The 17615-nt window shown below is 44.8% G+C and overlaps 1 protein-coding gene across 4 annotated transcripts; it reads right to left on the reverse strand.

Moving 5' to 3' along the window:
- Positions 1 to 3909: 3909 nt before the first annotated feature.
- On the reverse strand, positions 3910 to 17564 carry LOC118206453 (chromaffin granule amine transporter). 4 transcript variants are annotated; one of them, XM_035379199.1, is made up of 17 exons: positions 17464 to 17564; positions 15365 to 15467; positions 13224 to 13385; positions 11953 to 12337; positions 11774 to 11832; positions 11363 to 11446; positions 10772 to 10864; positions 10509 to 10598; positions 9873 to 9916; positions 9377 to 9437; positions 8696 to 8791; positions 8253 to 8331; positions 7965 to 8016; positions 7805 to 7868; positions 7275 to 7394; positions 6403 to 6536; positions 5568 to 5675 (listed from the first exon to the last, which is right to left on the reverse strand). In XM_035379199.1, exons 3-17 carry the CDS (start codon positions 13336 to 13338, stop codon positions 5568 to 5570), a joined length of 1584 nt encoding a protein of 527 aa, XP_035235090.1. In that variant the 5' UTR covers positions 13339 to 13385; positions 15365 to 15467; positions 17464 to 17564. The 4 variants fall into 4 exon arrangements, with proteins under 4 accessions (XP_035235087.1, XP_035235090.1, XP_035235091.1 ...); XM_035379200.1 differs by lacking the exon at positions 17464 to 17564 and adding an exon at positions 15737 to 16008 and having other exon boundaries at positions 15365 to 15443; XM_035379197.1 differs by lacking the exon at positions 17464 to 17564 and adding an exon at positions 15737 to 16008.
- Positions 17565 to 17615: the final 51 nt, after the last annotated feature.

Genomic DNA, 17615 nt, shown 5'->3' on the forward strand with positions numbered 1-17615 from the left:
ATCGGAGCCATTTTTGACCCTTTTTGGACATAAGACTATAGCCTTATGTATTTTGCCATCTTCCATGAAAATACATTATTGATCATAAAATTTTTAAAACGCATTTTAAAATTATAATTTCGCAACAGCTGCAATATAAACATAATTTCCTATCCATCCGTATCAAAAATAGGGCTTTTTGGAATCGGAGCCATTTTTGACCCTTTTTGGACATTTGACTATAACCTTATGTATTTTGCCATTTTCCATGAAAATACATTATTGATCATAAAATTTTTAAAACGCATTTTAAAATTATTATTTCGCAACAGCTGCAATATAAACATCATTTCCTATCCATCCGTATCAAAAATAGGGCTTTTTGGAATCGGAGCCATTTTTGACCCTTTTTGGACATAAGACTATAGCCTTATGTATTTTGCCATCTTCCATGAAAATACATTATTGATCATAAAATTCTTAAAACGCATTTTAAAATTATAATTTCGCAACAGCTGCAATATAAACATCATTTCCTATCCATCCGTATCAAAAATAAGGCATTTTGGAATCGGAGCCATTTTTGACCCTTTTTGGACATTTGAATATAGCCTTATGTATTTTGCCATTTTCCATGAAAATACATTATTGATCATAGAATTTTTAAAACGCTTTTGACCCTTTTTGGACATAAGACTATATGGTATAAGACTACGGCTTATGTATTTTGCTATGTTTTTGATTTTTCTTAGAAATAACCTCACACCACCCTCTTACAAAGGACAACGCACAATCCCCCAATGCAGAGGAGATGGGAAATTTTATTGTCTCGAACATGTCTTCATCAGCTGTAGCTCATCTGTTTTAGTTGGCATCTTCACCTCCACCTAGTGGCATAAACTGAACATTTCCTCTCAGCAGAATTACACACCAATGATCGAGCGGCATAACATTTGCAAGACCTTTGCCTTGCACATTTTGCTGTTTTTCCAGTGAACATCATTTTTTCATCATAAATATCTTCAAACACACATTTATTACATTTTTTTTTTTTTTTACATTTTTAAATATCTTCAAACACACATTTATTAAATTTTTTTTTTTTTTTTTACATTTTCCATCATGGTTCTTGCAAAAGGAAGACTTCTCATTCTGGGAAAGGCATCTGCTGTAGTCCATGAAGTGCTTGTTTTAAAACCAAAGAACGAACAAATTCAAATATTGACAGTTGGGCCTTCCAGAAAAGCAGCATCCTTATGTGTTTTTAGTGCAAAATGAGTAAATTTTACCAATTTTGCCAATGCTAGAACACTGGAAGCTCCACTTCATAGCTCCCACTGGCTGTCTGTGAGCCACGGCAGTTTTTGTTGTTTCAAACTTGTTTTTTTTTGTTTTGTTTTTTTGCTTAAATCAACATAAAAAACCACCACAGACACTGGCTGCTGCTAATCACCTCTGACCATTCACATGGACTCTTTATTTTTCAGTGTTTTTTTGACGCAGAGTAGCTTCAGCTAGAGACTATATCAAGTTGTTTTCCGGCTAGTAAAAATAACTAGGTAGACTTAACTAGCTCGGGTCAAGGGTCAAAGATTATCAGGCTTCTAAATCACTATTGAAAATAAGTAATGCTACTTGTGGAGGGTGTGCAAAGTATTGCACATATCAATAATTTTGACATCTAATATAATTTTCCCATTTAAAAAAAATAAACTACGGCCCATTACCTTTTCTGTTCATTGTATGCAGCCTTATCTTGCTCATCTTTATCAAGGATGACAGTTGTTTGAAAGGGCGCAGTGTACATACGTATATCGTTTTTTTCCCCCCCAACTGGAGTTTGAGTACATCACCACTAGAGGGCGCCTTGCACCTTTAGGTAACACAGTTGTGTGTTTTGACAGTACTGCGCTGTTAACATGATTCCTGACACATACATCCTCATTATGTGTACAGATTTCCCTGAAAGGTTTTGATTGGATTACTTTTTTTATTTTTATAAATTCATTAAATCTGAGAAGCTTGTCACTGGCCGTTCCTGTGCCGCGCTGGAGTTTCTCTCAGTACCTTTCCAGCGATCCTGATAAGACTGGTTCAGTACATTGTGTACTTTGGGAGAAAGCCTTCTCTCTCCCTTCCTTCCTCCCTCCCATCCTCCCTCTCCCACTCCCTTTCTCTTTTTCACAAAAGCTCTTTCAAATGAAGTGCCTTTGATTTTTTTCTTTTTTTCCCCAGAATTAGTTTTGTTGCAACACCTTTAGAATGGGTAATCAGTTGGAGAGGAAAGAATGTTCGTTAAGAGACCAGAAGCTGCAAGTATCTGCAAGGATCAATGATTTGCCCATCACTTTCCTGCGCAAGCCTTTGATCGTAATTACACAATTTCTCGCTACTATCAACAGCTCATATTAAAAGTTTGAACATCGTAAAACTGGGTCTTAAATGGGAATGTTTTTCCATGAAGGAGTTTTAATGACCGGATTGCCAGGAAATTTATCCAGTTCTTACCATCACCCCTCTTAGAATGACGCACTGTTCGTATACCAGCGTTCATTGTCATCGGCAGCGGCTCTGAAGAATTTAATTAAACAAATGCCTCGCTCGTTATAAAACGGTGCTACTGCAAACACACAGGTCTGTTGATTCAGCTTCAATGAATCAGCGAATCCATTCAACACACAAGGGGGAAACTGAAAATAAAAGAAAAAAAATCAATTTGCGTTGCATATGAAAGATGAATAACGACGATAAGGTTTAGCAGTCTACTGGGACTGATAGCTGCAATGTGGCTTAATTTGAGTTTTGCAATCACTTTATTGGTTTAAATACTCTGGTACTGTGGATAAACATTACAAAGCAGGATAGTAAACTGGTTAAAACTGATTAACACTCACGTGACATTTTCTTAACACAGTAGTCATATTTCTAGTTTAAAATGTGTTAGGCTATATAATGATAATCACAATCTTGGGGGGGATCATCATTGAAAAAACGATCTTGAATGGTTTCAGGGAACCGAATGTTGACAATAACAGTAAATAAAGATCGTAATAACCATTAAAATAATTAACATTTACAACTCTTAGGGCACCGAAATTGTTAATATCCATGTCTCATTTCAAAGAAACCACGGCAAAGAAGTGCCTAAGTACAAGCACAAAATCAGCTCATGCAATCTTACCAATTACAGAGGCAACTGAGAACATGACTGTTAGCGAGGTAATCAAATATAATTTTTGCAGATGGCTCCGCAAGCCTTTTCTTTTTTTGTCAGTTGTTCTAGCTGCAGACTCAGGTTTGTTATTTATGGGATGTGGAAATGGAAAGCTGTGCATTCGAATGAAAGCAGATCTCAGCCCTTCTATCCTCTCTCCCCCACATCACGTCATCGTTTCACCTCTTCGATAAGCGGCAAACCCGAACCTAATGCGGAACCTCGCCTCGGCCGAAAAGGAAATTAAAGGCGATTCGAGATACCCTTTCTGCTAACAGATAAAAAAATGTATTTACAAAGGAACGTGGACGTGTGGGCCAGGCGAAAGAGAGGATATTGAATTTTACAACATCCGAAACCGCAGCTGAACATGTTTTCTTGTTAATCCAGCAGCTGTGTGGACTTGTAACATCAGTTGCCTCATTGCAAATATCGTGTAACTGGAAGCGCGTGTTTGTGCAGACACTGCGCGCGCGCGCTCTGTAATTATGCCCTTGCCTTTATCCTAAACTGTGTGATGTCAGGATTCAATTTCAAAAACATGGTACTATTTTTACACACACACACACACACACACACACACACACACACACACACACACACACTTTATCAAGTTCATTCACACAATTTATGTATATATGAGATACACACACACAACACAAATATATACTGTATATGTGCGTGTGTGTGCGCGCATCACAGACCATTTTAGTGACTGAGGAAACTAGCACTGGTTTAATTCAGACTTTGATAATCTAAACACACACAGTAAACACAGTAAAAACAGCGGTAGCATAATACCATAAATAATAGTAATAGTATAAACAATTTGGGACTTTCCAGCAGAATGATGTCCTGAAGTCGTGAAACGTTTTGCACCTATATTTAAGTCAATGGGATTTCTGTTTGTATTTTACAGGGAACATGTGTAAGTGTAATATAACCTTGTTAGTGTTACAGGTAAACATTCAGATGAAACCAACTATCATGTTTCTCCAGGAATTACAAAATAATAGCAACAATTCAACAGTTCTGAAGAAAATGTCATTCTTCAATTGTTTATCTCTTGAGATACTGTGCAGTCTGATGTATAATACTTCCATACGCAAATAAAGCCACGTGCAATTTATCACAAATTAAAGAGAATTTAAAAATTGATCTACCAAACTAAAATATAAATATCACCACCGGTGGAAATCAATCTGCCCATTCACAAAATATGTCATTTCAAGTCAGCGAGCGTCAATGGCAACAGGATATTCACCTGTTCCTCCAACTCACCACAACAAATTTTATCCATTGGTGGGGGGCATTTAGTCGAGAGCTTAATACAGGCGGACTTCAGCTTCACAGTAAAATCTGTCACAGATTCAAATACGAGAAATACATTCAAACAGGGAGCTTATTAACATTAACCGAAAATATCGATGAAATCTTAATTATATTCTGTATTATGGTTTTGATGTCTACTTTGTCGGCAGTGTAGTATGACGGGTAAGGAAGTGGTCTTGTAACCTGAAGGTCGCCGGTTTGATTCCCAGGTAAATGGTCTTGTAACCAAAAGGCCGCAGGTTCAATTGCAAGTTAAGTACCATGCCCAAGTGCCTTGAGCATTGCTTCAATATATATATCTAGCTGTATAAATGGATACTGTGTAAAAAGTTGTGTGTACGCTGCTCTGGATAAGAGCGTCTGCTAAATGCCTGTGATGTAATGCTATGTTTCAACCCTTGTGGCACAGCTCTTTGGTTGCAGTTGGATCATTTCCATGTCACTTCCTGTTGATTTAGAATATGCGTTTAGGCTAACGTGATAGGTAGCAGGATGGCATGTTACAGTCTGGCACAGGCGACCAGGAGGGTGACACCAGGACATTCAAGGTGACAGGTGACACTAAAAGACAACAGGCCAAACTGACTGCAGGACTGCAGCGGGGCACAATATCAGGGGCGAACATGAGATTCAAATTCCACCGCCCTTATTCAATGGTCTCTTCCTCAAGTTCTACTGGAGTGTGTGTGTGTGTGCGTGTGTGTGTGTGTGTGTGTGAATTTGTGCACGTTGCTTATATCACTCAGGTGGATGTGTTTACAGTGCAGTCTATAAGCATTTGGACAGCGATGCAATTTTTGCTGTTTAATTTCAGATCCTATGTGCTGGAGTACAGAGCCAAAAAAAACAACAACAACAACAACAACAACAAATAAAAACAAAACGCGTCACTGTCTAAATACTCACGGGCTGCACTGTTTGTTACACTAAAACGCAGGTCACTCTGGGCAAGAGCGTACGCGGTCGGTGTGAAGCAACGTGACGTAACGTGTCCGTGTTAGCACGTTAGCACGTTAGCATGTCGGCGTGCGTAGCAATTGCGTCAGTCCTCAGGCTCCTCCCCGCTGTCGTCGCTCAGCGGAAACTCGCGGGAATCCCGCTGGGTGTTGTAACTCTTCACGGCCATGGGGCACTCCTGGTTAATTATGGCCTAGAGAAAGCAGACAATCCACCAATGATCCACCCAGTTTGACTTAGCACAGGTTAGGTCAGAGACAGGCAAAACCTTTTCCAAAACAAGAATTGCGTATTAAATATTTCCTAATCACTTCCTTATTACTTTTGGTTTGCCATTCACAAGAAACAGGAATGTGTGTGTGGGCTGAGAATAGGGAGGGAGGGTTTCATCGTGAAAATGGATAGAAATACATCTTTCATATCAGTTTCAATCTGCCATCTGATTAAAAAAAATACATTTACTCACTTATTTCAGATGCATTGTGGAGACCAACATGCTCAAGTGCTCTCGGACTAGGTCTCATGTTGGTCTTTAGCTACTCTGGAAATTTCTCTCTGAAGTACCCAGTTATATATCACCGCCAATAGAACACTAATGTGCCGTCTAATTTAATTCTGATTGGCCCAGACAGGTGCGTGTTTACAGGTAATTAGCCGACTGCTTAACGAAGCTTTAGTCTGTCGCTAAAAAATAATAATAGCAATAATAAAGTATCTTTACTGAGAGATAATTTAATAACAGGATGGAGTCTGAGGAAAGGTGAGCTAAATGGGTTTTTTTTGGCCCCGTCCCACAGCATCAAACGCACGGAGCACCTCCTGTCAGGCCTGCGGGGGCACGCAGAGGGGGGCGCGGCTGTGGGGGGTAGGGGGGGGGGGGCGGATTTCGGAGCCGAAGGGGGGAAGGAAAGATGACTCACCATCTTTTCCTCTCGGGCCGCAGGGTTCCTCAGGAACCAGCAGAGGGGCGCGTACAGGATGTTGATGATGCCGATGATGACCATGAGGGAGGGGAACCCGATGGATCTCACGATGGCGCCCCCTGTTGATGGACCTGGGCATGGCGAGGGTGTGTGAGAGAGAAAAAGAGTATATAGTGGCGGCAGTATAGCACAGTGGGTAAGGAACTGGGCTTGTAACCGAAAGGTCGCAGGTTCGATTCCCAGGTAAGGACACTGCCGTTGTACCCTTGAGCAAGGTACTTAACCGAAATTGCTTCAGTATATATCCAGCTGTATAAATGGATACAATGTAAAAATGCTGTGTAAAAGTTGTGTAAGTCGCTCTGGATAAGAGCGTCTGCTAAATGCCTGTAATGTAATGTAATGTAATGTAAAGAGAGAGAGAGAGGGCGAGAGAAGGTGTGGTTACTGCTGCTGCATGTGGAGTGGGTGACCTCATCAAAAATCCAAAATAAGGCGCTTTATTAGGCTTATACACGCGGCCCTCTTTGCCGGCTCGATTTCCTCCCTCCTTGGCTGCTCTTCTGTCAGCATCGTGTCACTTATTTGAGCTTATGTTACACTACAGGCATTTAGCAGACACTTTTATCCAGAGTGACTTGCACAACTTTTACATAGCATTTATTTTTTTTTACATCACATCCATTTATACCCGCTGGATATGTACTGAAGCAATGCAGGTTAAGTACCTTGCTCAGTGGCTACAACGGCAGTGTCCTACCCGGGAATCGAACCTGCGACCTTCAGGTTACCAGGCCAGTTCCTTACCCATTACACTACACTGCTGCCCCCGAGCTTATGCTGCACCCGCGTGTAGCGCAGGTCCTTACCGATGGCAAAGCCCATGCAGAAGGCCACGTCAGCGATGGCGTACACGCTGCCGTACACAGAGGCGTGGCGAATGTCCACCAGGTACGCCATTATCGGCATCATGGACGAGTCCACCATACCTGCGCCGGAGACACACAGACAAACAGACAAACAGACACACAGACACACAGACAAACAGACACACAGACAAACAGACAAACAGACACACAGACACACAGACAAACAGACACACAGACAAACAGACAAACAGACACACAGACAAACAGACAAACAGACAAACAGACACACAGACACACAGACAAACAGACACACAGACAAACAGACACACAGACAAACAGACAAACAGACAAACAGACAAACAGATCTGAGATGGTCTCACTTATATGTTTAAGCCGCCTCCAGCTTCCAGTGTGAAGAATCACACCGTATATGGATATATTAATCTTTTTTTTATTTATTTCATTGTTCTGTTTTTTTCCCCCCTCCCCCTTTTCTCCACACGTGCGTTAATGACATCATCGGGACTTACCGATGGCGAATCCGAGGCCGCCGTTCGGGCCGATGAGACCGTAAATGCTTTTCGCGAAAGGGACCTGCGGCACAACATTGAAGAGCGGCGTCAATCACCATTAGAGCTGACGGGTTCTGCCTGGCAGAACAGGAAGTGATGCGCAGGAAGTGGTACTCACGCAGAGGAGGCTGATTCCAACGATTACCATTCCAATCATGGAGCACAGCCATCTGGTGGGAAAGCAACTCATTTAACACAACCCGTTACTTGTCATTGAACATTAAACCAAACAGTCCACTTGTTATCTAGACATGAGTGATATGTACAGTATGTATATTTTTATTTTTCAATTCCATTGCACAAAGTGAATATGCACCATTGAGAAAACGCTTAAGTATAATAATAGACAGGAACCAATGGTGGAAAAATATATGCTTAGCATTTATTTGTGAAATCAAGCGTTTACCTTCCCATCTTATTTGCTAGGATCCCAAATAAATTAGTTCCAATTAGGTAGGACATGCTGGCTGGTAGGAAGGCCATGCCTGGAAGAGAGTGGATCGAGTTCAGTGAATTAGCACAGAAACGTTATCAAGCTCCACTTTGCTCCATTTGACCGAATCATTTTAGAGTAATTCTGATTTATCTGACTGCAGTGCTTCATATTTATCTTAATACATCTGAACCATCAAAAAAAAAGCTTTTAGTAGCATATGAATGGAAGACTAAAGCCATTTTTAACCCCTTATTTAAAACCCCAATTCTCATGGTATTCACGCATTATTACGTCACCCAACAACAAGTTTGTCTGCAAAAATGAATCGTGAGATTAATATTATCACAACCTGCTGAACACGAGCAGTTCTTCGAAAATACATCACAGGGTGCGTCCCCTGCATTGTGACGTACCGAGCTGCCATTTTGGAGAGCACATGGTCTGCATCATCCATATGGGCAGGGTTGGTTCCAACATGGCCACCCCCATGTTAGCGAAGCACAGAGAACCTAAAGTCAGGGGAAGAAACCCTTACTTTTCACTCCTTTCCACACCGTTCACCTCTCACAACATCTGGATTCATTTGTGTGTGTTCCTTTCGTTCAAAAACACTGTCTACTTCTGGCTCAGAAAAGACGCTTTCAATCGAGCAAAATTTACGGATTACCGGATTTCCTCCTCAGATACCATGATTCCATCATTTTTTTTTTTTCCTTCCAACAAATGCCTGACATTAAAATAATTAACTCCAACCTGGTTCAAACCCCCATGTGGCTAAACCATGATGCTTTTGTTGGCAAATGGAAAATACGCGCAATTTGCTGTTCCTAACGATTCTTATTCTTTTTCTGTACATGTTAGGTTTCTGCCACACCAGCGACATTCGGGTAACTTCCTGAGGTGCGTTGACAGCTGTTTCTGGGGTGGATGACCTGGTCCCTCCCCAGCAGGGGATAATGGAGGTGTAGTCTCACCTGCAGTGATGAGGATGTAGGGGTGCAGGTGCAGTCTCACCTGCAGTGATTAGGATGTAGGGGTGCAGGTGCAGTCTCACCTGCAGTGATTAGGATGTAGGGGTGCAGGTGCAGTCTCACCTGCAGTGATGAGGATGTAGGGGTCCCTCAGTAGGGTCAGTAAAGGAGTCCCCTCCACACTCTGCAAAGTCAAGCTCACCGTTAGACAGAGGATGGACTCGATCATAGTCCTCCAGACCCGCCTGTCAGATCAGTGAGCCTTCATTCAGTAAAACTATCTAGGGAACATAATTCTACAGTGGAATTATTATGCTCTATTTCTGTTCAATCCTACATATGTTTTTGCATAAACTTGTGGCCAAACTGCATTAAACACTGTGGTCAGGTAATACATGTAGGGCAAATACTAATATCTTTTTAAAACCCTTGGAAGCGTAGGTGTTTATGGAATGTGTGTGTTTTTTCCCCAGTGTTCTAGAACTCCACCGCTTTCACTCACGTGCAGTGATTGTGACATCAGCACTATAATGTTCAGTCCAGGACATTCCAATCGCATACAGTACTTGTGACCTCACGCCTTAGAAGGAACCAGCAGTAAAAAAAAAAAGCCGCTCACCCCCGGAGATATCTTTGACGGCTGAAGTATGCAGAGCTGCAACGCTGCGTAGACGAGAAAAAAAAAATGAGCGAAACAATAATTTATGAAAACTCATAAGTTTTGCACCTTTTTCCCCTCTAAGCGTAAAGCGACTGCTCACCGCACACAGGGGGAGCCGGGACTCATACGGGGAGCGGTGCTTACTCATCGCCACAGTTTCATCATTAACCCCGTTACACTCTAATTATCATCACGCCGCTGGAATAGCACTCATCCTGATGACTGGGTGTAGCAGGGACAGGTACGCGTCAGTTTTCACGTTCATTAAGCAGAAGCACTGCACCGCGAAGCACATTCTGTGTGTGTGAAACTGGGTGCAGTGGGCTGAGACTGATCGAGTGGATTTTCACAGATCTGATCACCCCTGTTATACACGCATTATCGGCTGAAACCGCTCAGGTAGACACAGTGACTCTTTCCCCATCAGAGACTCCAATGACAAAAACAACAAAAGACAGCTGAAGATTTCCTCTGGCCTCACGTTCAAGACATGTCATGGCAGGAGGACAACTAAGCGAAAGACTTATTTAAAAAATAATAATTAATATTAAAAATTATTAAAATTATGGATGAGAAATCAGTTGTCCCACTTACCTCCGTCAAATATGGCCAGAAAGGCCAGGATGAGGAAGGGGGAACTTTTCCCCACGAACTCATACATCACGCTTCCAAAGGGGGCACCGACTGTGAAACAGAGTTAATGGACATTGTTTCGTTTCGTTTGGGTGGGGCTCAGGCACTTATTTTGGAGAGGGCAGACTTTTAATAGGTAAGGGTGAGGGTGTACTGGAGAGAAAAAAGCAAAGGTACATGATCACATGACCAGTTCCCGCCAGCGGAACCAGGAAGGGACTCACTCAGAAGCCCCATGGCCAGCCCGCCCAGAGCGATCCCCATGGCAACGCCTCTCTCGTTGTCATCGGAGTACACGCTGGCCAGCATCCCCAGCCCTGCGACAGAGCCAATCGGTTTTAGAAACGGCCCCAAGCACCCCCCCCCCTGCACCTGTCACCTGTCCGAGTTCTGTCCCACCCTTCCCTTCCCACAATGCCTCAGCAACTACAGTGCGACAGGCGGGCAGCACTCCAGGTGTAAGTAGGGCGGTTCTAAGATTGATTCTATTTCTGCTTTCAGGTGCATTTACCGGGGCACCTGTGGTTTCAGTCTCGGGGGAGAAAAAAAAGTGGTCCGGGATGCCAAGAATATTTTGACTCAGCCTTAGAAGAGCCGTCTCCGGAGCGCTTGTGAAACCACAATGTCCCCGCGTTTCATTCTCTAGCACAAATTAAGCTCATCCACAGAACCCTATACATTACACATTATATACACATGCAAGACAATGGCAGTTTATACTCTGCAGCCAAAACGGCCTAATGAATAAGAAATACCCAGGGTGCACTTATAGACTCTGAAAAGAAACGGTAACGTCTGTAATGAACGTGGGGTACCTGCCACTGACGAGAAAGAGGATCCGATTCCTTGCAGGGATCGGGCCACAAACAGCAGCGTGTAGGTCCCCGAGAAGGCGAACACTGCCAGACAGACAGACAGACAGACGGACAGACAGACAGACAGACAGACGGAGGGACAAACGGACAGATAGACAGAGTTAGCCATGTTAGTTAGTAGTGACTAGCACTGCAAACAACGTGGTATCACATTCACAGGATCATGGGAATCTTACAATTACAGAGAATTACAATCAAATATGTAACGTTTGATTGCAACAGTAGTAATTAATTTTTATTTAATTTGTTTTGCATTACACAAATGTATGCCTCCCTGCATGTTTATGATCATATATGCAGAATCAGGTATTTAGCTTCCAAATTGTCCTGTTGTAATAATTCAGTGCTTACTTATCGTTGATGCGAACATGATGACAAACCCGGCAAACATTGGTATGTGGTATCCAATCCTAGAACAGAGACGGAAGTGAGACACAGCGCCCCCTCCAGGACCGGAGTTAAACCAGCAGACGCCACGCCCCCTCCAGGACTGGCAGTTTGATTGACACCTGTGCGGGGGAGCGGTTTACCTGTTGGTGAGGGGACCCACGAAGGGGTTGACCAGCAGCTGCACCATGGCCTTGGAGGCGAACATGAGGCCCACCCGCACGTTCTCCTGCTCCAGGAAGTCGCCGTTCACCGAACAGCCGCCGGGCGCCTCTGGGGAGGAGCCGTTGGGCGCGGCGGTGGAGGCGGAGGCCGGCTCCGAGAGGTTGCCATTGGCGACGGCGGCGCTGGCGGCGGTGGCAGCGACCCGGAGGACGTAGGTGGCGTTGTCGTAGCGGGAGACGATGGCGGAGAAGGCGGCCTCTTCCTGGGGAGGCCTCGGAGAGACCAGCCGGCTCGGGATGGGGGTCGGCGAGGGGTCCGGCCTCTTGTATTCCGTGGCATACAGGAACGTGGGGATGATGGGCACTGGAGGACATCGAGGATGGCACAGTTCAGTTTGGGGAGCAGGGTGCACTTTGAAAAAGGCAGGAGCACGGAGCGGGGAAAGGGGAAGGGCGGGGGGTGAGGTTAGAGCGGGGGGGGGGGGGGGCGGGGGCGGGGGGTGAGGTTAGAGCGGGGGGGGGGGGGGGCGGGCGGGTGGTGAGGTTAGAGCAGGGGGGGGTGGTGAGGTAGAGCAGGGGGGGGGGGGGGGGGGGGGGGGCGGGGCGGGGGGTGAGGTTAGAGCAGGGGGGGGGGGGTTGAACTTTGGGTTTCTGAATGAACCGTTTGAGCGTGCCCTGCCACATGCGGGACCTCTGCAGGAGAGGGGACGCCCCACACCGCTCTCTGTCTGTCTGATTTTACTCTCTACGGTCGGGGGGTCTAACGGCCAGCGGTGGGACGCCACCCAGCTGAATGTCAACCCCGCAGCCGAATGATGCAATGATCACATGACCACAGCAAAAAAAAAAGAAAAAAAGAAAAAAAAGACACAATGAAAGGCCAGGAAATGCCATGTACCTTCGAGCAGATTATTTTTACAGATGTAAATACAACGTAAGTGCTCTCTCTCGCTCTCTCTCTCTCTCTCTGTGTCTGTCTCACTCTGTCTCTCTCGCTCTCCCTCTCTCTCTCTCTCTCTTTCCTTTTCTCTCTCTCTCTCTCTCTCTATTCCCCTACATCTTCCTACACATTGTGATCGTGTCACTATGTGTCTGAGTGCCATTACTGTACGCTCTACGAAAGTGTCGCCCTCCTCTCCCTTCTCCGAGAGAACACCCCACCTCCCCTCCCTCCCCTCTCCCCCCCCCCCCCCTCCAGCGGCCCCCCCCCCCCCCATCCCCCCTTGCCCCCCCCCCCCCACCGGACTCACCCACGACGGTGAGCAGCATGTTGTCCAGCAGCAGCGCCACACACACCACCACCAGCACCAGCCGCCGGGAGCCCCGGCTCTGTCTCAGCCACTCCAGGGGGTTGAATATGGGCATCTTTACTCCACTCTCCCGGGGGGGGGCGGGGGGGTCAGCTAGAAAGCCTGCAAAGGAGGAACCCCCCCACCATCAACCAGTTAGCAATCAGGCTATCAATCTCCCTGTTCGCAATCAGGCTACTGTCTTCCCCCAGTCATATGCAGGATTAGCATTAGCAATGAACTTGGTTCTTTGCCCTGGCCTTTATATACCTGTTCAAAAGGAGGCTGGTGAACAGGTGTGTTAATGTGAAGAACACTGTTGGGCTGAGAAGGGGTTAAAAAAAAAAAAAACATCCACCCTTGTCTTGTAATACAGAAGCAATCCAGTCAAGAAAACACTTCACGCTGGACCCAATTATAAGGGTCCTATATGAAGAGCACACAGGTTGATAGTCAACACCGTACTAAACAAAGAGCATTATTTACAGCCCTTTTAGTACAGCGGTAATACAGCTACACCCTCTCAGAGGGACTGTGCGTGCCAGTTTCAAGGACAAACTTGTTCTCGTCCTTCCTTTTCGGTAATGTTTCGTGCCCAAGCCCTGCGGGAACTTTCTGCACATTCTGTGAGATATCTGTATCAGGCACAAACGGTGACTCAGTCACCCCACTTGGATATAAAAGACACAAGCAATGCTTATGAGGACAGAACACATCATCTGTCAAACTGGAGAAAAAGAAAGATAATAAGAATGACAATATGGACACCATGTTATGAATACACACCTGCTCATTAATACTAAAATGGAGCTGAACGCCATGTACCACCGCCACCCGTGAAAGATCAATAATTTAATTACTGCAACTCTGAAAATCTTCATAGTCAACGGCAGGGTTGATCGATTTCCAGTCCTCGATGCTGGGACTGCCCAGCCCTGTTCAGGGAGATCTACCGTCCTGTAGGTTTCCATATCTACCCCAATTTGGCACACTTGATTCTACTAATTAACAGCTCGACAAGATCTCCAGCTGTTGAATGAGGTGTGCTTTTCGTTAGGGTTGGAGCTGAAAACCTACAGGACCAAACAGGCAGACCTCCAGGAACAGGGTTGGGCAGCCCTGGATCTAAAATAAACCGCAAGCTGGGAACCTCATGCCATGATATATATATATATATGGCACATCAATACCACTGCTAAACAAGAATAAGTCAGATCTTCACATCCTCATCCACATCCACCACCAGCCAGTCCTGCCCAGCCCCTCGCTTCCCTGCCCTGTGTTCCACTGAGCAGCCAATCCGCTCCCCCACAGCAGTGAGATAAGCACTGATACCATGCAGCAGCCACGGGTCCCGGCAAGCTGATCGCAAATTAAGTCACAGAGGAGCAGATGACCGAAAAAAAAACCAGGCGCATTATGTCCTGGGGAGAGACATTCGTCTTACGAAGATGAACGAGATGATTGCCCCTTTTCCCCTTTTATCAACAATAGAATTAGACTTCCTCTGGCTTGGTCTTAGAAGAAGCACTCTGTGCCGATTACCATTGCAGCAGCATCTGTGGGTAAAGAAAACCCCCGTGTTTTCAGCAAGTACTTCTTTAGATCTGTGCAAAGAACGGAAAATTCTCCTTCTGATATTCTCCTGACAGAGCCGGGTCCATAAACAAAAGTACAATCTTCTAGGAAACTACAGAAATAAAGATTGCAGTACACAAGAAAAAATGTGTGTTTTCGGAACAGTTTAACACAAGAGGTTATTTGCTATAATGACATAAATCTGAGGAGGCCAATAACAAATGCAGGTCAACTTATTTTACCCAGAAACAAGACTCAAAAGGGCTCACACATCACATAAATGAGTAGGATCACAGCGTGATCTACAAAACAAAACAAAAACCCATAAAAGTTTAAACCACAAGCCACAGCACAACTTCAGAATTCAGATTATTCTCTTCGGCATGAAAAGCAATGAAACAAACACCAATGCGCTCCTTGCTTACTCAGGTTTTCATCACGGCAAAGCCAAACTAAGATGCGCGAAGCTCATCTCCGGGATGGCGACCCCCATATTGGGCTGGATGAGAGGCAAGAAGTCTTACCTGTGGAGACATTTGCGTGGATCCACACCAGGTGCAAGTCAATCACTGAGTGCTTCTCCTGTGGCTCCTTTTAAGAGCTCTGGGGACATGGAGGTGGATAGTCCTTTAAAAAAAAAGAAAACATGAAAAAAAATGTAGTCATTTAAGATCCCACCCCTCAAATTAGATAGCCCCCCCCCCCACCCCCACCCCCACCCCCCGTCTCTTCTCCACCATTCACTGAACCAAGCCCCTAAACTGCGTCACAGAGGAAAGTAATTGTCTGCATCTGTTATGCTTTGTTGAGGGGGGGTTGGGAAAGGTGGGGGGGGGGACCTGCAGGCTGGTATTTTTCACAATAAGGTGGTTATCTGTAATCTGTGAGACGTTAACCCTTTCAGACGCTGGGACAGCGTGCCCTGCTGCAGGAGCCGAGCCGTGTGTTTGCGCCGTGTTTCCGCACGCTGACCACAGCCCCTCCACACCACACACGCTCCTGCCCGCTGTGGCGAGGCCTTGTGAAAAAAAAGACACAGCCTTTATTAACTCAAGCACATTATTGACTCATATACGGCTCCAAATATATCAGCTTCCAACCCTGGCCATTGATACAATTATCTTGGTATTTGCTAATGTTATATATATATATATATATAATTTTTTATTTATCTGTATACATTGGTCTTCAAATTTCTTAATGACCAAAATGCTTTATATGTATATAAATATATATATAAAGACTTTCAATCATTAAGAAATTAAGTGTTGCAGCCACCTGGGTGATGTATAGCAGCCATTTTGGGCCAGAATACTCACCACCCACACATTAGCTGAGGTGGAGAGGGGACAGAACAAATTATTTTTAGCCAGTTAAACTGAGGGATAATTAGGCAGGTTCAGAGGGCCAGTTTGAGAATTTAGCCAAGAACCCTGTAGACCTACTATATATATATATATATATATATATATATATATGGAGAGAAAGAAAGAGAGAGAGGCATATGCTATTATATAACTGTATAATGGGATAATAATCTTGAAGAAGCCCTGCCTTATTTCACTACTGTTTTCTGAATACCATCTGGAAGGCGAGGCAGGTGCAGGAGCCGGCATAATTTCCGCAGCCTCGGGGTGTCTTAAAAAAAAAAAAACCGCGGTAATCAAATGAAACAGGGAGCTGCGCGAGGGCACGTTCCACCCTCAACCGCCACTGTCCATTAGTGGCAGGTGTACCCACACTGTATAGCTGGCCTTATTGTGTGTGTGTGTGTGTGCGTGTGCGCACACTCGCTGCGTCTATGTGTGTGTGTGTGTGTGTTTGCATGAGAGGTGTTCAGAGCGTAGTTGAACCCTACAGTCATTTAATATTTGCCCATCTTGACACGGTGAACTGGAAATCCATGCAAATCAAGCAGTTGTAGCCTAACTCCTACTTACACAGAGTACACTGGGTGCTACATTTATAACTGTCCATTGAATGCTGTTGAATGGAGAGAGAAAAAAATCAATCTACTGGAATGGAAATGACTTCTTCGGGTCAATTAATTGTGGTTCAGGCAAAAGTGTCTTTGGTTAATGGGAGGCAATTAGAGAGCCTTTCCGGGACATCACAAACGCAGACTCTGGGACCGTGTCGTGCTTACGCAGACAGGAGTAAACAGTCCCCGGGCGTATCTCGGCGCTGCCAGCGAGATAAGCCACTCTCTTTGTAATAAGGCCCTTGTTGTCTCTTCTAAACTGGCAGTCAGAGATTAAAGGCAGTAAATACGGTTTTTTTCCGGACACGTGTACTGCCAAAATGTTTGCGGAGGAAATGACAGAATGAGCAAGGGGGAGAGGAGGTTTACGCCTCAAATCAAATATAGTAGGCCTACCTGTGCACGCGTGGAAAGTCTGAGAAAGATATCATCGTGTCTTAGTTTTGCGTTATATAGCTAAGCATTAATTAGGCGTACACAGTCCAGTTCCTGCGTAACTCTCTGGGAAGGGGATGTCTCATATAGGTGATATGATTAAATAACATCCTAAAAACAGTTCGGCTTCGTTGTTTACTTGATCTTTTAGTAACCTGAGGCTAGAAACCCCACGATGATGCCAAAGTAATAAAGACGTCACATTACCTCTACATTAATTCTACGCAACTCCTCAGCACGCGTAAACTGTCTCCCGTGAACTCCCCCGCTGGCCCCCCGACTGCTGATCCCACCAAAAACATCTCGGTTTCTCAACTTCAAGCAGTAATTAATAATGACATTGCCTCTCCAACCGATCA

This window comes from Anguilla anguilla, chromosome 10, assembly GCF_013347855.1.
Source record: "Anguilla anguilla isolate fAngAng1 chromosome 10, fAngAng1.pri, whole genome shotgun sequence".
In the NCBI taxonomy this organism is placed as follows: Eukaryota; Metazoa; Chordata; class Actinopteri; order Anguilliformes; family Anguillidae; genus Anguilla; species Anguilla anguilla.